Source organism: Paramormyrops kingsleyae, chromosome 22 (genome assembly GCF_048594095.1).
Source record: "Paramormyrops kingsleyae isolate MSU_618 chromosome 22, PKINGS_0.4, whole genome shotgun sequence".
NCBI classification, from domain to species: domain Eukaryota; kingdom Metazoa; phylum Chordata; class Actinopteri; order Osteoglossiformes; family Mormyridae; genus Paramormyrops; species Paramormyrops kingsleyae.
The window spans coordinates 6,238,709-6,264,520 of NC_132818.1; the positions used below are offsets into that span (position 1 = coordinate 6,238,709).

General features: G+C 49.6%; 3 protein-coding genes across 5 annotated transcripts; 1 reads left to right on the forward strand and 2 right to left on the reverse strand.

The window, feature by feature from the left end:
- Positions 1–8,719: 8,719 nt before the first annotated feature.
- timm29 (translocase of inner mitochondrial membrane 29) lies at positions 8,720–11,037 on the reverse strand. Its single transcript, XM_023810717.2, has 2 exons — positions 10,889–11,037; positions 8,720–10,336 (listed from the first exon to the last, which is right to left on the reverse strand). The coding sequence occupies exons 1-2, from the start codon at positions 10,977–10,979 to the stop codon at positions 9,690–9,692; spliced, it is 738 nt and encodes a 245-aa protein (XP_023666485.2). The 5' UTR covers positions 10,980–11,037; the 3' UTR covers positions 8,720–9,689.
- Positions 11,038–11,419: 382 nt separating this feature from the next.
- yipf2 (Yip1 domain family, member 2) lies at positions 11,420–15,071 on the forward strand. Its single transcript, XM_072704948.1, has 9 exons — positions 11,420–11,772; positions 11,891–11,954; positions 12,201–12,343; positions 12,891–12,971; positions 13,085–13,172; positions 13,292–13,408; positions 13,744–13,910; positions 13,999–14,181; positions 14,546–15,071. The coding sequence occupies exons 2-9, from the start codon at positions 11,924–11,926 to the stop codon at positions 14,651–14,653; spliced, it is 918 nt and encodes a 305-aa protein (XP_072561049.1). The 5' UTR covers positions 11,420–11,772; positions 11,891–11,923; the 3' UTR covers positions 14,654–15,071.
- Positions 15,072–15,625: 554 nt separating this feature from the next.
- Positions 15,626–25,739, reverse strand: carm1 (coactivator-associated arginine methyltransferase 1). Of its 3 annotated transcripts, none has more exons than XM_023810671.2 (16): positions 25,485–25,739; positions 23,016–23,138; positions 22,286–22,392; positions 20,415–20,519; positions 19,979–20,089; positions 19,717–19,894; positions 19,423–19,513; positions 18,719–18,800; positions 18,492–18,577; positions 18,239–18,328; positions 17,991–18,128; positions 17,826–17,915; positions 17,629–17,741; positions 17,283–17,360; positions 17,033–17,101; positions 15,626–16,893 (listed from the first exon to the last, which is right to left on the reverse strand). In XM_023810671.2, exons 1-16 carry the CDS (start codon positions 25,624–25,626, stop codon positions 16,751–16,753), a joined length of 1,746 nt encoding a protein of 581 aa, XP_023666439.1. In that variant the 5' UTR covers positions 25,627–25,739; the 3' UTR covers positions 15,626–16,750. The 3 variants fall into 3 exon arrangements, with proteins under 3 accessions (XP_023666439.1, XP_023666438.1, XP_023666440.1); XM_023810670.2 differs by having other exon boundaries at positions 23,016–23,141; positions 25,485–25,738; XM_023810672.2 differs by lacking the exon at positions 25,485–25,739 and adding an exon at positions 25,394–25,430.
- Positions 25,740–25,812: the final 73 nt, after the last annotated feature.

Here is a 25,812-nt window from a genome sequence, read left to right on the forward strand (position 1 = left end):
AATTCATGAGCATGCATATTATATTGCATAGTGCCACAACAGTTGCGGGATCCTTGTACGTCTTACATCGTATTTCTTTATAGCCTTATGGGATATTATAGGAAGATACTATTGGGTTATGCTGCGTGACGCTTGTCTGACTCATGCCGCCGTTCAGGTGAATGGAAACAACAGACTCAGCATCTGCGGGATGGAGGGATTATGCTGAGGCACAGAGAGGTGGCGCTATGGACTAAAGTAGCCTACAGGCAGGTGACACAAATTCCCATACCACGTAGATGCCAAAATTAATAAGAGAGCGTTTCCCTGCTGTAAGCCGATGCTAATATGTGCCTTAATGAATAAGATTCCTTCGAACAGTGTAATGAACAATTGTTATGTATATTTCGTCTTGAATATGGAGAATCATATAATCCGATTACTTTAGGTAAAATGTTTTTAAGGCGACGGGTGGTTACATTTAAGGCTATTTTTTTACGCAAGCTCACCATGAAAATTCTCGTTAGTTGATTAACAGTGAGTTACAAAATATAAATGTATAATATAAAAATATAAAAAGTTGCTCTCCCCGCCACTTTTATTCAAAGCCATTAATGTTTTTGCATGTTTATAGAATTCCTTTATTACCGATGTACAGGTAGCAAGTACAAAAAAAAACATCTTTCCATATCCCACCCAGCTACTCTATGAGACATACATACATACAGGTGAGAGCAATGCAATATGAACTGGTTAATCTCTCGCTGATCTGATTATTTGTTTATGTACGCACGTACCCCCGAAAGAAGTGGGAGATCGCATTACTAAAATCTCAAGATCTGTTTATGAAATTTGCAGGAATATTATTTGTTTCGGATTGTTATTATAATCATCTTCAGTAGTTTCAGAACACGATTTTAACGATGGTTAAATATGATATAATAACAATAATTGGCCAGAAGGGGGCGACAGGGCCACTGAAGTGACTGTCCTCCCTTCAGTCAAATCTCGCTCTCCCTCACTCCCTGAAACGTGATATAATTAAAAGAAGGGGAACAAAGCACTGAGTTAACATGTGGCTCGCATTACATATGTTTTTTTGTGGTAAAAGCAGTCTGTAAGAGAAGGTAGGGTTAAAGGCAAGAGTGTTTGCACAGAGCGCTTTGGCGGTGATGTGTTTGTGATTAAGGACGCTGCTTCAGACCCTCCTGATGGCATAGAGAGCGCACTGTTGGGCACTGTCTGACGATGCCTTCTGAATTGTACTTCACATTTCTGCTAAGTAAACACTTAGCGATTCTCATGGCCTCGAAGTAAGTTAGCATTGCGCTTCACTGCTCGCAGCTCGTGAGACTTGTGTTTATTCTGGAGTCGCGGGTTCCCTCCCGTAGTGCAAACACAAACAGCTAGTTGAACCAGCTTTTTCAGAATGACCTGCTGTGTGTGTTTGATCTCTCTGATGGATTGGCGTGCCCCCTGAGACAGGCTCCGTGCAGGATTAGTGAAGCACAGATCGCTGATGCGGGCTCACATCACATCACATCACCGCCGCTGCTCTTAGGAGCCACCTTACCAAGAATTAGGGCTTCCAAAAGCTGCTGGAGTCCTGCCCACCTGCAGATGCCTGCAGGTCGCTGCTATAAAGCACGTGTCTTAGCATGATACCTGCCATTCTGCTCCAGCCCAGCGCCCATCAGCCAGGCCACAGATATCACTCTCGGATCTCAGATTGGCTGCTTTTTGACACTTCGAGAAAACATCATGACTCCATAAGCATAATCAAAAGCAGTTTCACACTTCAAAGGCACAGATCATGCAAGCAGCCAGTAGTGATCAGTAGCATAACCTATGTAAACATGGCCTTTTGGAAATTCACAAATTAGCCAGAAGGTGGCCCAAGGTTAGTGTATAGAATAATTAAGTTTATCTGCTTACTGATTGGTCCAGAGCAGAAAGGATATGCATTTAGGTATAGTGTGAATGACAAGCATTCTGTATTATTTATTGAAATGACGTTATTAATCCCCATATGGAAATTCTCTTTTCACCTTCCCCATCCTGCTCTCTGTGACACACATGTAGGTGAGAGTTAGCTCGGCAGTGAAGGGTCTCGCTCTAGGGCCCACAGACATGTGACTATTCGGCTGAGGCACATTCATTCTAACAATTAGTGTGTTTTTATGTGTGAATGATTTACTGCACAGTGCCTGATAGAAACAGCCCCAGTCTTATGTGCAGAGGTAAAATCTGAAAGGCAGTTTAAGTCAAAAGATTTTCCAGTGTTATGATTTTCTGTGAGATGTTCTCAGCGGCAACGATCAATTTCTTGTCTTTATTAGATGAAATGTATTGATTTATTGATTTCACGCTGCCTCCTTTAGAAGGTGTAATTAAAGCAGTTTACTAGCTGGAAAATATGAAACATCTTGCACAAAAACTATTAAATGACGTAAGAGCATCTGGTTGAATTAAACAGAACTTTCATTCCAGAAATTGTACATATACCAGAATGCGTGCCCCTGTCTTCAGAACAGCTTGAAAGAGATCGATATGCAGCCAAAGGTGGAGTCAAAGTTGAGGGATAGTGATTCTGAAGGTTGCTTAGAAATACCATTTCATACCACTGCAGATGGCCAACAATGGAACGCTTGCAAAGGGCTCAGCCCACCTCCGTATTTTCAAATGTCGTTGGGTGTAATGAATTTTGCCCGTTATCGGGTGACAGCGTGGTTCCCATGTGAACCATTTGTCTTATTGACGTCCTGTGCTGCAGCTCCTTAAATGATCAGTGCAGAATTGAATGTTTTCTATTAGCAAACCTGGCAGCATTCAGGACATGATGGAAAGGTCAGGTCTGCATGCAGGCTGCCAGACTGATGATATTTTCCCCTGCCTGAGCAAACAGCCCTCCTGTGTTTTGTAATGGGCCTGAGCTTCTATGAGTTTGCAGAGCTACGCGTCCGTCATAGCGCCAGAATATAGGATTGCATCCATTCATTTCCTGTGGCTATTGGCCGAGATGGAGGCTGGAGTGAACCCAGAGCCTCTTTGCGAAGCACGGGGCGCCAGGCGGGTAGTCCGCTGGACGCGTGCTCAGACACGATTAGAGCACCACTTAGAGGATCCGATTCACTTAAACCATGTTTCTTTGCACCGCTGGAGAAAAATGGGACCCTTAGAGTCAAGGGAAGGTTGTAAGGAATTTGACATTGGGGGATGGGGGCGGGAGGCTGCAAATTCCCCCCCGGGAGGGGATGCGGTGTGTATTGCGACAGCAGTGGGCACACGTGCAATAGTCACACTGTGAAATGCGATCTGAGGTAGATTTTAAATAATGTTAGAATAATAAATTATTTTTAAAAAAGACTAACACTGTTTACAGAACATAAAAAAATGAGTGATCCATATGATAAAATGATTTTGTCTGATACAGGACTACAATGCTTGTTAGGTGTACGTTTCATCCTTGCGCTCTACATGTGCAGCAAATTGGTCTCAGTAATGTACAGATTCATAATGAAAAATAAGGAACACAATCTTATTAATTTATGTTTGTTTGTTTGTTTGTTTATTGGGAAGGGGAGGGGTCTGCCAATATTGGGGGAACACTACGCCGCCGGCCACTGGCTAACCCTCTGCGCCACCGGCCACTGGCTAACCCTCTGCGCCACCGGCCACTGGCTAACCCTCTGCGCCACCGGCCACTGGCTAACCCACTACTGCGCCGGCCACTGGCTAACCCACTACTGCGCCGGCCACTGGCTAACCCACTATCCCACCAGATAGTATAACTGCCTGCAGTAACTGCTCCAGGTTTTGTGGACTAACTGCTGGCATCCTGCTTGGTGTCCTGCCCTCAGCAGAAGGTTGTCGGAAACCACAACAAGCATCTGCTATGTGCTGATTGAACATCTGCACCCTCACCAGTCCATGGTCCTAGGAGCTCAGTTATTAACTCTTGATGGCTAGAGATGTATGTGACTGATGGCCTAGCTATCAATACGACATGCACACCAAATTTAACTCAAAAGGCCTGGTTGCACAATACGTATCCCTGCTACTGACTCAACATCTTCTAAATCATCCATCCATCTTCTTAATGTCCTTGTCACGGCCATGGAGACCTCACAAGCCAGGCAAGGAAACAACACAGAAATATTCCAGTGACAGAAAAAAAATATTATTCAGAAGTGAGATTCTGAATGGTCACAATTTTCATTCATTGTCCGGTGAGTTATGTTGTAACAACCCACTGACAGCAATGAATGTGAACTGGGACCCTGTGTTGTAATACCCCAGCTCGGCAAATGGGGGAGCTCACTTCACTGCACATGCTGGTATACTGCGGCAGCCATCTTGGCTGAAACCACTGCTGTGAATACATTTAAATGTTTTGGTAGTGAAATAGGAAACAGCCATTCCAGTAGGGGACTTTGTGTAAAAGTGTCAGCATACATTATAAAGTCCCTGAATCGCTCTTTGGCTTCTTTTTTTAAAGAGCTAAATGCAAACGCAGAGCACAAAACCTGTGCAGAAGTTTGGCTGCGTGGTCTGCTTATGCACCAAGGAACGTGAACGCTCAAGACCCAGGGCACACCCAATGTTCGATGGTTTCTGTTGCATCCACAAACTCACCGACAGCATTGAATGTTCACTGGGACTAGAGAAGAAGCCCACCTTCCCATGCAGACTGGGGCGTGAGGGGGCCACTGGCATACAGTGACAAAGCAGGCAGTGGGTACTGGCTGGGATGTAGCATTAGCACTGCGGGGCCTGTTGTCTGATTGCTGGGGGAAGGGAGGAGACAGGCAGTGGGGGCTGGGCCGAAGGGGGAAGTGTGACAGAGAAGGGAGGAGGGAGAGAAAGGAGAGATGGAGCTGGTGTATCTGATCAGGTTGACTGCGATTGGGTGGGGGAGGGTGGTGATGATCAGCTCCAGGCATTGAGCTCCTCCTAGACAGACAGAATAGGTCAGAAGGTCAGAATAGAAAAGGTTGAGGTCTCGTTTTCTATAACAGCACCACCATCTGGCTGGAGGTCAAATGTGCATTCTCCTGCCCTGGGAGGGTCACATGTAGGGTTACCACCTAATCCATGTCAGGGTAGGACACTTTGAGCTAGGACAGGATTCGTAAACTACCATTTCAATTGAAAGGATTTGGATGTCACGTCAGCACTGAGTTCTTGCTGTGTGCTGATTGGTCAGTGTCCTATAATCATGCATGTGCCAATCAAGGAAACAAACCAGTCAAAGCACAATAAGAACTGAACTATAGTAGTTTCTGAAACCTGAAGTAGCTCAAAGTGTCCTCGCTGACATGGATTAGGTGGGAATGTGTCCACATGTGCATGCGGTGCACACGCTCACGCACCAGCCGGCGCGGAGCCCCCCGCCGCCTGAACACGCTTTGAGGCGGTAACAGGAAAAACGCTAATTAAAGAAGAAGTAGGAGTGTTGGTCAGGCTGACAGCAGCCGTGCCGAGATGTGGCAGACCGTCAGACTGCTCCAGACTGTGCATCCCTGACTGTGGCGAAGCATAAGGAGGAGCCCCACCGGGGAATGCTAAGGGGTCCTTCGCGGGGGGGGGGGGGGGGGGACATTGCTCCCGCCCACCAGGCCACCATTATAAACCCCAGTCAGGCAGCTTTTCTGAAAAACTTCAACATAATTAGTCACTTTGGTGGAGAAAAGAAAAACAAAGATCTCCAGCTTCCATCCCCGATTTATCATTCCCAGGAACAGCTACCATGCTTTAAGGAGACTTAAACAGACTGGCCCTGGCTGAATGCCTGCCTCACTGCTTCTCCCCGTAATCATGCACACCTCTTCATGCACGGCAATCTTAACAACTCTGGGAATGAGCTCCCTCCCCCTCGTCTGCGAGACCGATTCAGTGTCTACCTGCTCCAGACTGGATCAATACTTTAATGCAATTTGCCACTGGCATCCGTCGCTGCTTACATGTATATATTCCTAACACACAAACGGATATGCACTGGGTCCCACAGGAAGCAAATGAGAAACATGCAAACACGGCAGATATATCAAAAGAAAGCTATAACAATTAAATGTGTGATGCTGTGTGTCTAATACCCGCTACTACAAGAAACATCTAGAGTAGATGCAGATGGGTTGTATTTTAGCACCTCAGGATGTCTGTGTGACACTTAAAGAATTAAACAAATATACAGAAAAACTGATCTGTTACTTCACAAAGAACTGGTTACAGACCCTGGTTACAGACCATCAGCAAAGTGGTCAGAAACATGCAAAGTGCTTGTGTGCAAATACCACGTGGAAAAATGAAGGAATAGGATCTCCGGATGCATAACCTGTTTCCTCTGCTCATACCTTGCCCCCCATCCCCCATCTTGAACTCCTCCGCTTTAGTTTTCTCCCCCAGCGATCCTGTCCCTTCCCCTCTACCTTCCGCCAGGCTTCCGTCTTCTGCCTCCGTCTCCTGCCTCCATCTCCTGCCTCCGGCTGTCCGGCGGGGCGGCCTCCTCTCTCCGTGTGTGTGGCATCTGCTTCCCACCTCTGTGAACTTAACAACAGACTGTCTGCTGGTCTAAGCGCGTGCGGCTGAAAGGCAGGGGGGGGGGGGGGGGGGGGGAGAGAGAGTGAGAGACAGAGAGAGAGAGACAGAGAGAGACAGAGAGAGAGAGACCAGAAGAGAAGGAGAACAAACCAGGACACACTGTCTGTCTGAATGAAGCTGAGTCCCCTGTCTGCTCTCTCTCTCTCTCTCTCCCTCATACATATTCCTCAGCTCACTCTCCCTTCATACACCTGCTGATATTTTCACACATCTTGCATATATTTCTATGCCCCCTCTTGTCCCTACTTGTCATCCACCCCTTCTCTCTCTCTCTCTCTGACACACACACACACACACACACACACTCCCTCACTAATGAACAGCCTGTCTGGTCCTTTCTAACACTCCACACCATCCATGTCTCCACACGTCTCCATCAAACGCTCTGCTCCCAGTGTCTTCCCATTCAAACAGAACAATGGTAGATAGTCTCCTGTATGAAATGGTAGCTTTTCCACAAGCCTAGGAGACTTGACTGGGTTGCTAATTAGTCGCAGCTGATCATTCCTGATGTCTCTCCTGCCAAGGAGCCCAAGTGGGTGTCGCGGTGGGGGTCGTGGAACAGGGATCTGCACCCGGGCTGCTCTGAAAAGGTCATCGGGGTCGCCCGCGCCCCGCCATGAATAACGAATAACAGAGACTGTCGCATGGCGAGAGCGAATCTCCCCGCCTTCCCTTCTGGGGTGAACGCGACCCCCACGGAAAACACGTACGTGTGTAAGACTCACCGCCGTCCTAAACCCTGCAGAAAAAGCTGGATCTGCTCTCCTCCCTGCATTGATCAGACTCTGCAGGAGCTTTCTGCTCTCCGTGGCCAAGGGGGTCAGAGGTCAGCCTGAAAGCCAGACACCCTCCCACTCACCCAACCCCCAGACTAACCAGTCTGTGCATTTAAGACGCAACTAGACCCAGCAAGGCTCACGCACTCAGATCAATGCCTCCGACCAAATGATCATACAGACTGATAACTGCGCACGGATGTATATTGCAAATCACGCAGATACTGAATATGTTCGCGGTTGTGTGGCAGAAACATGGTAGCCAGGCTGCTGTAACATTATCTGCAAAGTTTCTTAAGGATTTTATCGCCAAGGACTGCCTCAATGACATCTACTAAACTGGTGAAAGGTCCTTATGGGACAACACTGGTTTTAGGAAGGAGCTCTGCATTCCTGCTGTGGTAAGACTCCGCATGGCCCAAACTGACTGGCCACTTCCTTTTTCCAGGATGAACTGGGAAAGAAAAATCGACGTGACGCTGAACTCAGCATTAGGTGCTGAGAAGCAGCAGGGAAAAGCGCAGCGGAGAAGAGGGAAGCTAGACTGAGGAAGCTGGTTTTTATTTTGCAGTCTCTTTATTCCTGTGAAGCGTCGCTCCACAGACAAGCAAGCAGTGGACAAATGGAGCGGAGAGGGTGACAAGCTCCCCCTCCAGGGGATGAGGCTGCATTAAAGCCAGATGAAACCAGATGCTGCCGAGTCACAGCCCCTACGAGGACCACAAGGATGTTACAGACGTCACACGCAGCAGCGAGGTCTACATGACAGTTGTGACTCCAATCAACGGGCGACTCCTGATGAATAACCTTCCACTGTAATCACCACACAGCACTTAAGGCTTTGTGAAAGAGACTCCAAACAGACCTTCAGTTAACACGGGACACTCGATATTCCCGTTGATCGGTGTGTAAAGTGCAATTATTACATCACTGGTTGAACTGTGACCCCACTACAGACAGTTCAGCTTCCCTTCTAAGGTAACGTCATGGATTGAGTTACTCCCTACGGTGCACAGCATCAAATCTGGCCCTCGATCCCAAATCCAGGCCTTGTTTTCAGTTCTCCTAGGTAGCTAGTTTAATCATTACTGATTCTGATTGGTCAGAGGCTTCACACCTTCCTCACAGGTAAAGGAAGGCTGGAAAACCAGCAGTGCTCGGACCTCGAGGACCGTGATTTGAGTCGCCTTGGCACAGAGAAACATCTGTCCAAAAAAAATGTGGCCTGAACTGAACAAAGCAAGGCCGAAGAAAGCAGAATAACTGAACCCCTTGGGTGGGCGGGGGATCTAGAAGCTTTTACCCGAAGGCCTGAGAGACCAGTGAAGTGACTGAATGTCATAGAAGCCAGAGAGAAAAGCTGAGGCTGTGACAAGATGACATTTTTTATTTGTTTTTTTAGTTTCCCAGTGGACCTCCTGTATGTGTAAACGCTCAATGTTTCCCTACAGTGGTATTTTCCATTGTCTATCTAGTCACCTGCTGTACATCGTCCTGCATTTTCTAAGCATGATGGTCAGCAGGAGGCAGTAAACACGACAATAACAAAAAAAAACCACAGATGTTAAACTGTATTTCTGCAGACAGAGAGCACCTGCCTTTAATATGAGGCTTACAGGGCCAGTACAGACACTAGCTGCAGCTCTGCATTCACCCCCAGAGGCCCCCGCAGCTGGGGCTGAAATTAGAGGACACCCCCATGCTGCAGGTGTCCCCCCCACAACAGAGCACGCTCCCCTTTCCTCATCAGTATTCGTGCATGTCTGCTCCTTAGCGCCCCCTGCTGTCTGCATCCAGCAGGCTGCAAACCCCGACAGCTGTTATTCAGATCACAAGATGACCCACAGATGTTCAATTCAGCAAGAGAAAAACAGAGGAAATGTCATGGAAAGCAAATACAGTATTCAACCTTTTAATTACAGCCATTTGCAATTATCTCACTTTATATTACATGTAGATGCACGGCCTTTGACTTATGTGCCAGTGTTTCTCAAACTGGTCTGCAGGGACCCCCAGAATCCCCAGGAGGGAGCAAAAACATGAACCATCTGAGTTGGGAAACACTGCAGGTGGGAGCAAAAACATGAACCATCCAGGTTGGGAAACACTGGCTTATATAACAGTCATTAATTGCTGGGCTCATTGAAGACACCTTCATTGAAGATGAAGGCGGAGCTCAGCGAAGACTCAGTGGATGCGTTCCCTAACATTCTCATCACGGCCATAGCAGGGAGCCCTGTGCCAAAGTTTGGTACTCAGGTCTGAGAGCTCTGAACATACACTGGGTCAGTCCTCGAGCTGCACGACCAAAGCCACCTTCCCATGTGGCCATCAGAGCCGCGCCTGCCCTGCAGCCTTTCTCTCCTCCTCTTCACGCTCCGCCTGTTCTATGTCCTCCGCACTCATCTCCAGTGCCCTCCAGGACTCCTGGTGCAGCCGCTGGCTCCTGTCCGTCTCCTGGGCGCCGGGAGGCTGGGTGGTGGCCAAGGCGGGAGCCATGTGCCTGAACTCCTCCTCGTTGACGTCATAGTCCTTCATGCGGGTGTCCAGCACCCACCAGCGGCCTGCGAAGCCCACGTCCAGCACGCGGCCTGGGAGCTCAGCCCAGGGCACAGACAGTGCAGAGCACTGGGCCTCGTACAGGCTGGCCGCGGGGTCGTAATCCACGTGGTAGGCCAGTGAGGCCACCCCCAGGCTGAGATGTCGCAGCCGGCTCTGATTGCGCAGCCGCAGCAGGTCCTGCACGTGCCCGTCGGAGGAGCCGTTACGTATCCACGGTGACAGCAGCCCCAGTTTATTGGCCGTCTCCAGCAAGCTGGTCTCGAAGGAGGCGTCGTCCGGGTTGGTGTAATAACAGGCCCAAGCCCCGCCCAGGAGGCCAAGGTAGATGGAGGCCTTAAGCGGCTGCTGGTAGGCCCCCACGATCACCTCACGACAGGCCTCCTTGTAATCGCTCAGCAGGCTGCTGCACCACACTCCTTAAAGGGACAGGAGTCATTTAAAATGTTCAAATCCACACCTCTGAAAAGAATATACATTAGCTAAATAATAAGACTGGTTGGAGGGTCAGTGGGTAGCAGGTTTGAATCCCGCCCTCAATCTGTGGGGAGGGGGGTCTGCTCGCTCCCACCATGTTACACGGATTTCCTAACACAGCTAAGGACATGCAGTCAGGCAAACTACCATGAATAAATGGCTCGAACCATCAAATCAGTTGTGACTGTGTGATGGGCTGTCATTCACTACGGTGTTCCCCTTCTTAGTATGTAGGAAAGGAGACAGACAAGGAAATAAGCAAGCAGGCAGCAATGGTAAACCGCTTTATATACCACAGCTATTCACCCAACGTGGACATGTAACACTAAAGTAAACAAATACCTTGTAAGGCCAACTACAGATCACCATTTAACACCCATGCTTTTAACCCCGAGTACAATTCATCACTTGGTTGACAACACACTCACTTATTTTCTATCCTGTATATGTATTGATAATATAAGCTACTAACATTTTTAGAATCATCAGCTTACCCAGGCGACTGTTACGCAGCCTTTCCCACCTGGTCACCTTGGCTCGGGGAGCCGAGGAGCACCATCTTCCGAACACCCTCGAAGCCGCCATATTCACGGGCGAAAGCGAGGCTCGTAATAAAACGGAAGTGAATCGCGGCACAAGCGGAAGTAAAAACCCGCCATTTAGGCTCAGTGATGCGATATCAGCCACGAATAGAAACAGGTGTTACATGAAACAAAATGTCAGCTTTCCAATCTGTGATCTCGTATTAATGTTCCGATCAAGAAACAATGCGTACATGTCTATAAAATAGCTAAATACTGAAATATTAAAATTTTACGTGTGACCTTACGCTAAAAATACGTCATTATTTACATGGTTTTCACAAAGCAAATGGAACAGAATTGTGGGATTTGTACACAAGCGACTTTTAATAAGTACGAGTTTATAGCTATCTGCATGTTGATTGACCATGTTCACGTACAGTGAGTAATAAAATCGAGCTAAAGTGGAACTTAATATTCGGAGCACGAGACGCACTCGTACACGCGGCGCCCGCGTCACCGTGGCCACGTGACTGCGGCCGCGTGACGTGCGGCCTTCAGCAGGATCCGGCGGCGCAGATGACGTGGAGGTTTAGGGTAATGTCAACATGCGATATCGGCAGCATCAAGGCGAGTCCGCGCAGTGTACGGGTGTGCTTGGAGGCAGAGTTTATAAAATACAGAAAGATTTAATTACATCTATAAGCTATCAGAAGCGATGCGGCGGGAGACCTGTGTAGCTTGCTGGCTAACGTTGCATGCTTAATTACAGCCTGAGGTGTAATTTATTCAGTGCTAGACAGGAACCTGCTTAGGTACTTTGTCGTCGTCGGGGCGACGGCAATCACGTTGTCAGGGTGAGTCCATTTTTTCAATGCGACAAAGAGTTATGTGATTTAACAAAGATAGTATTTAACGTGTATATCTTCTCAGTTGATGCCATAGGTTTATTTAATGTTTGTCGTTTTGTTGCAGATCTAGTGTAAGGCACACCTGATTGTGCTGGATATGGCTTCTTTTGACGACCTAAAATTCCAAGGTACGCTATATTTGAATGACAACTAAGGATTATGTATCTTTAATAATTATTCTATAATTATATCTCTAACTGACAAAGCCGTAACATTTTTGCTTTCGTACTGGATATAAACAAACTGAGTGCTTAGGTATACTGTAGCAGACGTCATACTGTAGCTATGCCTCATTAGTCATGCGCAGTATCTGCACCTCGCCTTTTCTCACCTTACTGCATTTCCACGTGTGATTCTGTCTCACGTCTCTGTAGAGTTTGAGGTGGCTGCAGACTTACTGTCTGCTAATCCCAATGCCTCCACTGTCAGTGCATCTAGTAACAATCCTGCTCCCATCCAAGGAGATTTCAAGTTGGATCTGTCAGAGGAAGAGGCCGGCCAAGAGGAGAATTCTGAGGTCCTCCACTACTCATTCTTAAATTAGCAATAATGTTTCAGTCTCTATTAATGTCCCCTATCTCTTTAGGGTGGTGGTTCTCTACTGGTTTAGCCCCAAACCCGCTTTTTTCCTTCGTCATTAAGTTACCACAGTAACTTTGTGCACTGTTAAAAAAAAATTCACAACAAAATGCGATCCAGTAAAAATGGTCCTGCAATACATTTTTGGGTCATGACTCGGCAGTTGAGAAAAAGTGCTTTGGGGGAGTTTTTCAGAAGCCCAAATCGCCATAGTCAGCCAGCTGTCCTAAACATTCCGTTACAACAGGATTATTCCTCTGAGTCACTTTCCTGTCAGCTGCATCTTGTCTGTACATGACAGTATCACCCATGTCCTTATTGGCGTCATGGAGCGGATTAGTGATGCTTAAACACCAATCACACTACATTAGCCAGCCTGAACGCTTTGAATCGCCCTCATTATCTCTGCTAGGGATTTCTCTGTGCCTTGTATCTGGGTAACATTCCCTTTACCCATGAACCTGTGATCTTTACACCGTTTACAGCTCCTTAAAGGGGAGAAACAAATCGGGGGCTTCTGGACTTTTGAGTACTACCAGTCATTCTTCAATGTGGATACCATGCAGGTACAACATACGGCACGCCTGTGCCCTTAGGGTCCTGAATCCTGATGACATTCCTTTCGAAACTCATCTTCTTGTTGGACCCTTACTAATCGCTTGCTTGTCATGTAATGCAGGTCTTGGACAGAATCAGAGGCTCAGTGATGCCTTTGCCACGGAGGAACTTCATCAAGCACCACATTCGGGGAAACCCTGATTTATATGGTACGGAGATTCTGTCCCTGCGTTGCATGTTGGACATACAGCAGCCGTATTTACGTAGCCGAGTGACAGGATATGAGGCAGAGCTGCACTGTTATTTCTCTGTTCCTCCACCCGTCCAGGACCCTTCTGGATCTGTGCCACCTTGGTCTTCTCGATGGCCATCAGTGGGAACCTCTCCACCTTCCTCAGCAACCTGGGCCAGCCGCAGTACCAGTACAGGCCGCAGTTTCACCGAGGTGACGGAGAATTTGTCTTCATTACCTCCAGCAGCAGTCTTTTCTGTGACCCATGACTACCTCACCATCACCAGCCATCAGACTAACTACCACCCAGTTCATTCATGATTACCAGAGCAATAACAGAGCATTTTATAGTTCTATCTACTCATTTAACAAATGTTTTTTTTTGCTTTATGAGAAAGAAATCATTTGTTGCATCTCATTAAGCGAAGCCCTCTTCTTTCGGAGGATAGCGATTGGACTGTGTTGCAGGTGCAGGATTCTGGGTAAACTGGATAAATGTGTTTAAGTTTAAACCACGGCCGTGCTGATCGTGTCCCTCTGTACCTCAGTGACCATAGCGGCTGTGGCTGTGTTTGTCTATGCCTGGCTGGTGCCCCTGTGCGTGTGGGGCTTCCTGACGTGGCGTAAGGGGACCGAACCGCAGATCAGCAGTTACTCATTCCTGGAAACAGTCTGCGTCTATGGATATTCGCTGTTCATCTATGTTCCCACTTCGGTGAGTTCTGGGTCTTTGCTCTCGTGGACAGTGGTGCTCCGTTCCTCCTTAAAACACAGTGACCTCTTCTCCTGCCTCCACCCCTCAGGTGTTGTGGATGATTCCCTTGAACTGGCTTCAGTGGCTGTTGATCGTGGTTGCCACGGCGATCTCCGGCTCCTTGCTGGTCATCACATTCTGGCCCATAGTCCGTGACGACACGAAGCTGACCGCCTTTGCTACCGTGACAGCCATAGTCTTGCTCCACGGCCTGCTCGCCGTTGGCTGTAAGGTGAGCTTTTCCTCACACAACCTGCTTTCATCTTGAAGCTCGTTATACATTTATTTATTTAGCAGATGCATTTGTCCAAACAATATAAGTAAGGATCAGAGAGCAGCATCGTATTTAAGGAATTTACTTGAGAGTCCAATAGTGGCAATGTCTTGCTGGCCATGGGATTCGAACCAACAAGCTTCTGGTCATGGACAGTCCTAAACCGCCGTGCTGTGCCGCACCCAACCCTGTTTAATTTGTTGAGGTTTGTGTGGGATTGCAAGCGCTCGCCTACCACAGATAGACCTGACAGTATTTATTTTCTGTGCAAAAATATCTCCGTATATATAGTTGAGCCTAATCACTATTGTCTGTCTTGCAGATCTATTTCTTCCAAACGGTGGCAGCACCAGCGCCGAGCTCACCTACGGTCCCCCCGCTTACCCAGAACCACATGACACTGCTGACCAGCCTAACCAAGGGGCACTGACCATGCGGGGGAGAACAGGATGGGGGTTTATGCAGATGATTTTGACCTCCTGCTAATTCCATACATAAACTTGATAAATTGTTTCCACGTGGTTTCTTACACGGGTGGGGGATTGAAAATGACTTCCGAGATGCAGCATGCATCTCAGCTCAGTCTGCAGATGTTTCAAAAGCAGTTATCTGAACTAGTATCTCAAAAAAACAAGGAACGTTGCTGTGGTTTGGTGGTTGTCACAGGCTGATATGCAGAGAGCCCTGCGCAGCACAATGCTCTTCATGTGACAGGACTAGTGATACGGACAGCATGACCGACTTACAGGCTTCAAGGAACATCTTTCTAGCGTCGACTAATACTGTGATTGCAATTTTTGTAATACTTTGTGTCTATTTATTAAACATAGCTTGAGATTTCAAGAGTTCATCTTGTGCTGTAATTTCTTTCATCTGATCCCTTTATTGTGACTTACAGTAGCTACAATTCATGTGCGCTCCTTGCAACTTGAACATGTCATTTGTGTCATTAGCACAAGGCTTTACTTGTTGAGCTACATATTTTGCGTGTACCCATCACTAATAAAGCAGAGGACAGGCAAGCTGAAATTCTGTAACAGGAAACAAGACGAAGAGGAATGAGGTTTAAAAACTATTTCCAAGCGCCATTATTGTGCTGTCAGTCACCTAACCAGTTTAATCCAGTTCCCATTAAGTAGTCAGTGACAGGTAAGACTGGCAGTTAGTGACAGCTCATAGGTGCCACCCATCACGGCCTAATTATTAAGGCTTATAAACAGGTGCCCACTCACCATCACAGAGGACTGTCACGTCCCACAGGGACACAATCTCAAACACTCAGGGTTTGCCATTCCTGCCACCCCTCCCACAAGATGTTTAAAAGCTAAATAAAGAGCTTGTGAGTAGAGGCAGAGGATCGTAGCCAGCTAGCTGGTTAGCAGAACAGTGCTTCAGAAACTGCTAAAGGAATGTGGCTATTTACTTTAGTGTAGTGGGTGTTTGTAGTCAACAGTGCACCAAAACACAAGGACCCCACACGCACACACTTGTGGGAGGGGCAGCTGTGGTGAGACACACTTGTGGTTGGAGTGGCAGTTCTGCTGTGGATACCTGCCCACAGGAAAGGAGGTCAGGGCTCAGACAGACAGCAGGGCTCTTCTTCCCCATTTCATTTGCTCCTTTTTTTTTTTTTTAAATTCATTTATTTTTATTTTTTTTGTGAAAAAAAACTACAAACTAGCAGACATGTTCTTTCGGCAAGATGAAATCAAGATAAATGTGTCTGACCGGAAGCAACATACAGATTTCGTTTCAAGTCTTTGTCTGTTCACTCTGGGCAACACTGATTTCCCAAGGGGGGGGGGGGGGGGTCGGGTCACTGAGGAAGGGGACAGAGGGGGTTAAGATGCAAGGGAACATACACCCCCCAGTCCACACACCACTATCCGTCCAAAACATTGTGGCACAAAAGTTGGGGCCCAGGTTCATGGTGCCACACCAAATGATTCACGTGACTGCAGTTCTGTCATCCGGGCCGCCAGCCAGCTCCTGCGGCCCAAATCATCCAGCTCCCCTCCCCCACCACCGACGCAATGTTATGTAGTCTGAAGCTGACCTTTACTGTGACCTTCAGTCTGTTCCGTTGACTGCAAGCGCGACGTAGCGATTTAGCATTTAGCGTACAGGCCAGCTGGCTAGCCGAGGATCCACCCAGATGTCCGTGTCCCTGGGAATTCCCGCATGGGGAAGGACGGGGGCGTCCTCTTTGCTCAGCGATGGCGCGGCGGGGATTCAGAGGTCAGCGTACACAGAGCGGGGCACAGAGGACGTGGAAGACCGGAGTGGCAAGCTGATTCTACATGTGTGTATGTGAAGCTGTAAAAATATACTGTTTGTAGGCTGTGCGACTAACGGTGTGTGAACGGACCGTGGGGGACCCTGCTCTGCTGCTTTGGAGGTTATAAATCACAGACAGACATGTGGACGGATTGGGGGGGAAACGCAGGGGGGGCAGTTGGTTTTCTGTATTGCTCAGGCAGCAGTCATTTGGGGTGGGGGGTGACCTGTGCCGTAAAGGCCGGAAATCTTAGCTGCCGTAGTGCATGGTGTTGCTAGGAATCAGCATGGGGGATGCCATGGAGATAGCGGGGCCGCCCATGGTGAACTGGCTGTTAATGGGGTAGTAGGGGCTGCTGCTGCTGCTGGGCCCGATCTGTCCTGTAGATGTCCCTGTGGATACAGGAACAGAGAGAGCTGCATGTGATGCCATACTCACCAGGCCTCAAGACCCCGGGGAAAACACCGGCAAACTGGTGGCCGAGGACAGCCCAGCGTCGGGAGTGCGCCACCTACAGGAAGGAATGCTCACCCTGGACGACGCCCGTGCTCATGATGGAGCCTGTCCTGGAGTGAGTATGGTTCACTACGCCCGTGTTCACTGCACGAGAGGACAGGGCAGGGAGGGGCGTCAGTGTATTCAGACACGCACGATACTACATCATGATACAATGACACATTCACACCTCCGTTAATACGTGGAGAGCTAACTGCTGTTAAGCTGCATTAAAAGAAGCCTGCTCTTCTCTAGTACGGCCTGCAGGTGGCGCTTCCATACGTACCAAGGGGGATGAGGTTGTTGTGGGACACGGAGGGGCTGCTCCCAATTACTGTGCTGAGGTCATAGGCCGTGGGCATCCCTGAGTTTGGGGAGGGGGGGCAGGAAAGCCAGTGACTCAACCTTGGATTGTTAATTAGCTGACAAGTTCAGACATAACGGTGGGAGATGCAACGGTAAGGTATGTGACAAAATTATGGATGGATGACTTAAATGTTGCAGCAGATTCATGGCTACTAGCGACAGAGAATCTGATCTGTATCACAAAGCTTGCAACCTTTTCACAATGATGGTGCTCACCATGCTTTGCACGAGATTGCTGCGTGAGTACACACGTGTTCCCCACATACCTGATGATGCAATTCCTTGGCCCATATTATAAGCAGTACCAGAGTTCCACATTGACTCAGAAGGAGAGGTGTAGTGTGACCCGGGGGGAGGGGTGGGCGTACTGCCTGTGTACCTGATGAACACACGGAAGATGGAAGGTGGTGTTTACCTGGAAGGCAAAGCTGCGAGGCAGCAGTGTGATAGAGCGGAGACTCACCTAAAAAATGGGTTCTTCAGATCCAGGAGGTTGCTGGACTTGGAGCCTGTCTGGTCTACTTGTGCTACGATGCTAATGTCATAGCTCTGCCTGTGAGGACAGGGAGGGGGTTTGGCACAGGCTACAATCACGGCCACGGAGGCGACCTCTGGATTAGAGCGTTACCTCTTGTTAGCGATCAGCAGAGCCGTCCCTGACATGGTATCCCCAGCTTTGGCGAAAAGGGGAGACTGAAGCAGGCAGCGCACCTGGTACCAGTGGGTGAGCGGCTCCGTGGGGGCCGTGGACAGCCAGACGGTCATACTGGGGTGAGGATCAGAGGAGTCGGAATGAGATGTTAAATGTTTTGCTAAATGCTATGCTAAATGCTATGCAATTTACAGTTTAATCTTTTTACATGTTTAAGGACTTACACTGAGCCAATGAAAGCCACGTCGAACCAAAAGGCGAGTCCGTGCACTAGGCCAGAACTGACCATATGAAACTTGAACGGGATCTCTATCCTGGGGGGGGGGGGGGGGCACACAAAAGGAATAGCTGAGTGCTAGACCCGAAACCTTTATCAAATCAATAAACACACTGAAAATCACAAGTGTTTCTTCATTTACTACTGCAGAGTATCCTTATAAAGTGATGAAGTCGAGACCCAAGCCTCCTGATACAGACCTGTACAGGTCATCCTCCTTGGCCTCCAGGAAATTGACGGTGTACTTTACAGACTTGGCCATAAGGATCCGAATGTCAAAGGTGTCCTGGGGGGGGGGGGAGGGGGGCAGAAGTGAATAGGTGAGAGTGGACAAACATTACAAGATGGCTGGGGGCATCATAAATAACTCCATGACTGACATGACAGCATAAAGCTCAAGCCCCGCCCCAATCACGCAGGCTCGTACCACGATTGGCTGCCGGAAGTACTCATCCACAGCTGCACCTCGCAGGGCTGAGAGATCCACACCGTGGAAAGACGGCTGATACCTGACAGGCAGAAAGGTTAACCAATCAGCAGCTTCGGCTGAGCGAACTGCCCACCCCCATCACCAATCAAACAGCAGCAGCCACAGAACACGAGCACTAAGTGCAGAGAAGCAGCAGCCCTTAAGCAGTAGATTTTGTGAGGGCTAGCCCGCTCCTAGCACATAGCCGCGGTCCTCCTGCGTCCATCTCCCCCACCCTAATCAGATCAGATGGCCTCCTATAACAACTCATATCCCAATTCAGTAGGGGAATCGAGGGTAGGATTTGTACGTCGCTGAAATTCACAACTCTATGGGGATTCCTCTTCAATCGTAAGTCGTGCATCCTTCAATGTTTTAAATTATCACACTCTACGGGGGAGTACCAGGGGTCCTACAGCTTGGTCATGAAAAGCTCCCAGAGTTCTTTGGGGTTCAGTTGGGCTCAGCGCTTCCTGTCGTGTCATTTGGACAACAAGTCCCCATACATGCGGCTCCAGGTCACCCAAATGTGTTAATTCAAAAAGCCACCAACCCAGCAGGACATCAGACCCCAGCAGGCAGGCTCAGGAAGCCCCATCTCCACCCAAACTCACAACATCCTCCTCTCCCTCCATGCGACCGCCCCCCTCCCAGGCTCTCACCAGAAATTGGCCTTGGTGAACTGCTCCATGTATAGCTGCTCATCTGTGAAGGGGGCCAGGTGCACATCACCGATGGTGGGAAACAGATTACCTGCATGGGGGGGGGGTTTGTTCAAGCACATTTTGAAGCTCACCGTTCCATCAGAGACTTTCTATAATGTCAGTAGACAGGACTGACATTCAGCACAGAGATAATGGCTGAACCAACTATACTATCAGCCCAGGCATCTCTGGAGGTGCCAGTGTCAGCAAGGACAGTGTGAGGACCAGGCCTCAGTCGCTGCTGTACGCTACCATTGGGCTTGAGGAACTTCTTGGCGTGCAGGTAGCTCTCCAGCATCCTCTCGTTGAAGAGCATGTAGCCCATAGGCTCTGAGATGATGATGTCCACCTGCTCGGGCAGGGCCACCTCCTCCACCTTGCCCGGGATCACCACCACCCGGTCTGCTAGCCCATTACTGTTCACCAGCACCTGGGTGGAAGGGGGGGCGGAGTCAGCCCGGCCATCGCCGACGGCAGGGGGTGAGTGTGCGTGTGTGTGCTTGTGCGCGCCAACCTCCGCGTGCTGCGCCATGGTGCTGGCCTCCACGGCGTAGACCTTCCGGGCCCCAGCCTGAGCAGCGAAGAACGAGAGAATCCCAGAGCCGCAGCCCACGTCCAGCACCACCTGGAAGAAGGCAGCGGGGGCAAGAGGAGAAATGCATTCACCCCCAAGCAAGACAGAAGCAGCCTGATATGTCTGCTCGCTAGAAGACTTGCTCAGATTGTTTAGTACTTGTACATGTTGTTCAGTAAATGTGATTATTTTTTCTGGGTCAGGGGTCAGATGAAGGAGGCAGCCAGCAGCTCAGTGGCTGTAGATCCAGTCCACGCCACTAGAGGCAGCCTGTTCCTTCCTGATGTGCTAAGTATCAGACGAGGCCTTTCAAACATCATGCAGACGCTGCAGATGTCCGATGGGACATGGATGCGACCCAAACCCGTGCCGGTACCTTATCCTTGAAGTCAGTGTGGTTCTGAAGGATTGCACGCTGATATGTTCCAGTCCGAATATAATCCTGCATCATGTTCTGCTGCTGAGAGAGGTAGCCGTAGAACTGCACAGGCAGAGGGGGGGGGGGGGTAGGGGAGAGAGCGAGATAGGGGAGAAAGAGAGGGAGAGAGAGCGGGATAGGGGAGAAAGAGAGGGAGAGAGAGCGGGATAGGGGAGAAAGAGAGGGAGATAGGGGAGAAAGAGAGCGAGAGAGAGCGGGATAGGGGAGAAAGAGAGTGAGAGAGAGCGGGATACGGAGGAAAGAGGGAGAGAGAGCGGGATAGGGGGGAAAGAGAGGGAGAGAGAGCGGGATAGGGGAGAAAGAGAGGGAGATAGGGGAGAAAGAGAGCGAGAGAGAGCGGGATAGGGGAGAAAGAGAGGGAGATAGGGGAGAAAGAGAGCGAGAGAGAGCGGGATAGGGGAGAAAGAGCGAGAGAGAGCGGGATACGGAGGAAAGAGGGAGAGAGAGCGGGATACGGAGGAAAGAGGGAGAGAGAGCGGGATAGGGGGGAAAGAGGGAGAGAGAGCGGGATAGGGGAGAAAGAGGGAGAGAGAGCGGGATAGGGGAGAAAGAGAGGGAGAGAGAGCGGGATAGGGGAGAAAGAGAGCGAGATAGGGGAGAAAGAGAGCGAGAGAGAGCGGGATACGGAGGAAAGAGGGAGAGAGAGCGGGATAGGGGGGAAAGAGGGAGAGAGAGCGGGATAGGGGAGAAAGAGAGGGAGAGAGAGCGGGATAGGGGAGAAAGAGAGCGGGATAGGGGAGAAAGAGGGAGAGAGAGCGGGATAGGGGAGAAAGAGAGCGGGATAGGGGAGAAAGAGAGCGAGAGAGAGCGGGATACGGAGGAAAGAGGGCGAGAGAGAGCGGGATACGGAGGAAAGAGGGAGAGAGAGCGGGATAGGGGGGAAAGAGGGAGAGAGAGCGGGATAGGGGAGAAAGAGGGAGAGAGAGCGGGATAGGGGGGAAAGAGGGAGAGAGAGCGGGATAGGGGGGAAAGAGGGAGAGAGAGCGGGATAGGGGAGAAAGAGGGAGAGAGAGCGGGATAGGGGAGAAAGAGGGAGAGAGAGCGGGAGAGGGGAGAAAGAGAGCAGGATAGGGGAGAAAGAGAGGGACAGAGCAGGATAGGGGAGAAAGAGGGAGAGAGAGAGCGGGATAGGGGAGAAAGAGGGAGAGAGTGCGGGATAGGGGAGAAAGAGGGAGAGAGAGTGCGGGATAGGGGAGAAAGAGGGAGAGAGAGTGCGGGATAGGGGAGAAAGAGGGAGAGAGAGAGCGGGATAGGGGAGAAAGAGGGAGAGAGAGAGCGGGATAGGGGAGAAAGAGGGAGAGAGAGAGCGGGATAGGGGAGAAAGAGGGAGAGAGAGAGCGGGATAGGGGAGAAAGAGGGAGAGAGAGAGCGGGATAGGGGAGAAAGAGAGAGAGAGAGAGCGGGATAGGGGAGAAAGAGAGAGAGAGAGTGCGGGATAGGGGAGAAAGAGAGAGAGAGAGTGCGGGATAGGGGAGAAAGAGAGAGAGAGAGTGCGGGATAGGGGAGAAAGAGGAAGAGAGAGTGCGGGATAGGGGAGAAAGACGGAGAGAGAGAGCGGGATAGGGGAGAAAGAGGGAGAGAGAGCGGGATAGGGGAGAAAGAGAGAGAGAGAGAGCGGGATAGGGGAGGGAGAGAGAGAGGGGGATAGGGGAGAAAGAGAGAGGGGGATAGGGGAGAAAGAGAGAGGGGGAGAGAGGAGGGAGAAAGGGGGGGAGAGATTGGAAGAGAAGAGAATTTTTATTCTTGTTAATCGAGGCTCGAGGACGTATGCATCAGTAGGAACTGTGACGACCACGCTGATGACGTACCTGGAAGTACTGCACGGCAGACGACTCCTCCGTCCTTTCACTGAACACAGAACGCTCCACATTGTGTCCCCGGCAGTTCTTGAGAATGTTGTAGAAGGATGAGAAATCTGCACAGAACAAGTGTCTGTTACCCATAATGGATCGACCGGGACTGAGAGAGACAATGAGATGGAATGGAGGATGGACGGAGAGACAGGAAAGCACTGAGGGAAACTGTCACAGAGGGTGGAGGACAGGGTACGGAGACAGAGAGGCAGGCAAACAGAAAGCAGGATGTGTGTCCAAGGTATTAATGCTGTGGTCCATTTACCTCAGAGGTTGGAAGTCAGAGCTGGGAATGATGTCACACCCGAGTTAACCGCGATCCAGTACAAGCCAGAAAGCCATTTACCAATACCAGTTCTAGCCAGGTACATTACAATGCCAGTTGATAACAATGCATTTCATGGTATTTTGCATATAGAAAATCCATGGCAACATGTCCACAGATAGCAGTTGGACAGTACTGTGTGTATGACTGATTTAATGAGCCCCAAATAAGACACAAGTGCTAATGAACAGTATATAACACTACAGCTTGCACTTCTGTTGATAAAGGGCGCAGCCATCTTGAATTCCAAGGTCTGGGTTGCAGAGGTTCCTGCAACTTTCTGAGTCAGAACCCCGACTTCATGGGGCAATCGGGCTGAAATTCCGACTTCCTAGTTGAATGGGAACGCGGAGGACATACCTGTGACTGTGGCAAACTGCAGCAGGACGCTGTTACATCCCAGCGTGACGATGAAGGACTGCTTGCCCACGCGGCTGCACTCTGTCTCCCGGGACACCGAGCACTTAAACACGCACGTCTCCTCTGCTGAAGACAGTGAGAGACACCTCTGTCACTCACAGACACCCAGATGTTTCGTTCACAGATAAAGACCCAGATTCCTGACTGTCACGCCGTTTGTCGATTGCCGAGAGGTACAATCCAGCAGTCAAATGAACCGCTAGACATGAATACAAACGAAGGGAACAACAAAAAAAGCTGGATCTGAGTCGTTTCGTGTGGTTTACCCGCGGTTTTGCCCGCACGACTCGGAAATCTGCAACAAGGTGGCCAGCTGGGACCCTCAGCGACAGGAACCTCGTTGAGAACAGGGCGGTCACCCGAATAGTACTGCAGCCCAAAGGGTAACATCAACAACGCAAATTTAAAATGCCTTCATGTGGCTCTGGCACAGTCAGGCAGATATATCAGTGCATCTCCCACTCAAAATCTGGAAGAGAGCACACACACACTCGGGGAATATCACTGGCTCCCTCCAGGGACAGGAGCCAACGGCAGAATGTGTGCAAGCCCATTTGGTGTCAAGAAGCAAGCAAACTGCCCAGAAGATTCCTGCTTGGGAAGCAGCGGCACAGTGATAAAGGATGTCAATTTGTAACCCGAACTTTCTGGGTTCAAGTCCCAGGAAACTGCAAATTAAATTAACAAACGGAGAGTTAAAGAAGAGTGAAATTACTTATCACCATCAAATAAGGCCTGGTACTGGACGAGGGCTTTCCAGCGTATACTGTAATTAAGATATGGTTCATCTGTGTTAAAACTGAACAGGATCCAATCCCACAGACACGGCCAGCTCTCCTGAGCATAACTGTCACCCATGTTGCAGAATAGAGCTCAGTCCATTAAATCCAGCTGTGATTCTGGGCAGCAAGTAGCTCTCTATCGACCGGGAAGCGAACTTCACTACAAAAAAAAAAAACGATCCAAAGCTGACAGAGAAGTGCAGAAGATAGTACTGATAGTCCCAGGAAAGGTGGCATTGTTCAGGATGATCATAAACTACACTTCCTACACCAACAACCTGCAGTATGTTAATGTACTAAACCACAGAACATCGGCTACCAGATCTGTCCCAGAAACCTTATGACTGGCATGCCGAACCTGCTGGAAATTATGAAGGTCTAGTATAACTGAAAAAGCCTGCGAGGTCGGCATGACCCGCGCAGATATTCATCCTATTTGCTCCACACACGCCCCAAGTATTTTATTAATCTCGACGCAGCAACGTCAGTTCGTGATATATTCGGTACGGGGGCGTATGAAAGCAGTTCCTGCTGCGATCTTTGCTGGAGATCAGCAGTGTGGTATGTGTGTAGTATATGTGGTATGGTAACATTTAACCAGGACCGGCCCCGCACCCATCAGGCGCAAAGGCTGCGCGGAACTCCAGGTAGCCGGCCGGCCTGTGGTCCGCCCCCCGCTACGGTCTCAGTCACCGATACAGTCCCTTAAATTAAGGCTCTGCAGCACATGGCTCTTCGGAGTTTCATCTATAACCCCGGCCCTCTTGTTCTCGTTTTCACCCCAGCGACAATGGACTCCGCAGAAAGCGGCGGCTGGCGAAGGGCGGCGGGGGGGGGCACCTATTGTTCACCGGGATAAGCGGGATTTACAACTTACACCCGCACCGAGCGCAGCAAAAGGTGCGCATCTCGGCATATGTCCCCCTGTATGTCAGATAAAAGCCATTTATTAAACATTAGCAGCAGAGCGACATACGCAGCGTTGCCTAATTTATACTGGGATCCAGTTGCGGTCCGCGTGAAGTGGGTGGCCACACCTGATGAAGCACGAAGTTAATCTGTAGCACGCTAAATAAAGTGTATTAAGGCTATTTATCGGGCACTCGCTTTGCACTTTGTGCCAATACCCAATGATCAATCGGCAACAGAGTTAAACTTTGTGTTACAGATTTACGCAGGAGAAACGTCACTCTCGGAAGGAGCAAACGTGTGAATAGCCGGCTTCCAAAGTCTGCAAGCGCTGACTGCAAACCAGCATTGTTACTATTTTTGAACTACCAGATATCAGTAGCGCTACTTTCATTTTAATTGCCGACACAGTGAACCAGCGAGTTAAGCAACATAGGTGTGTATCAAAGCTCAGCCCAAGTAAAGCATGCGCGGCGGTAAGACTCGTCTTTCCTTCGTGGGACGATTTACAGCTTCCCATAAAAGATCTAGAGGAAATAAAGCTACCGTTTCGTCCTACACAAGCATGTGAGCGCTGATTTATTCCATATTAACCATCCTCCAGAGGAGAATGATCAATCTACCTACGGCTCATCGCCGCACGCGAATTTCCCCGGAGCCCCGTCTGTCCGCCTGTAGCCGCGGTAAGACGCAAAGTGCGGCCCCGGCAAACACTCACTGTTATTCAGGCTGATCATGGCGGCGTCCTGCGTGGTTTTCACCTCCAGCCGCAGCGGTTGGTTCTCCGAGTGCCGCTGGATGTCCCCGTTGGCGTCTCCGATCGACAGGAGCCGCACGTTGGAAAACACAGACACCGCCATCTTCGACACAGTGGAGGAGCAGCAGCCTCCCTCCTCCTCCTCCTCTCACTATCGCTCTCTCTACTGCCCCTGCATCATGTGAAAAGGCCCCGATCGGTACCGCCACCGTATGGCCGATGCGTGTAAAATCTTAAAGCGCCCCACTAGGTTATTGCCGGGGCCCGACCCCCCTCATTTATTATGAGT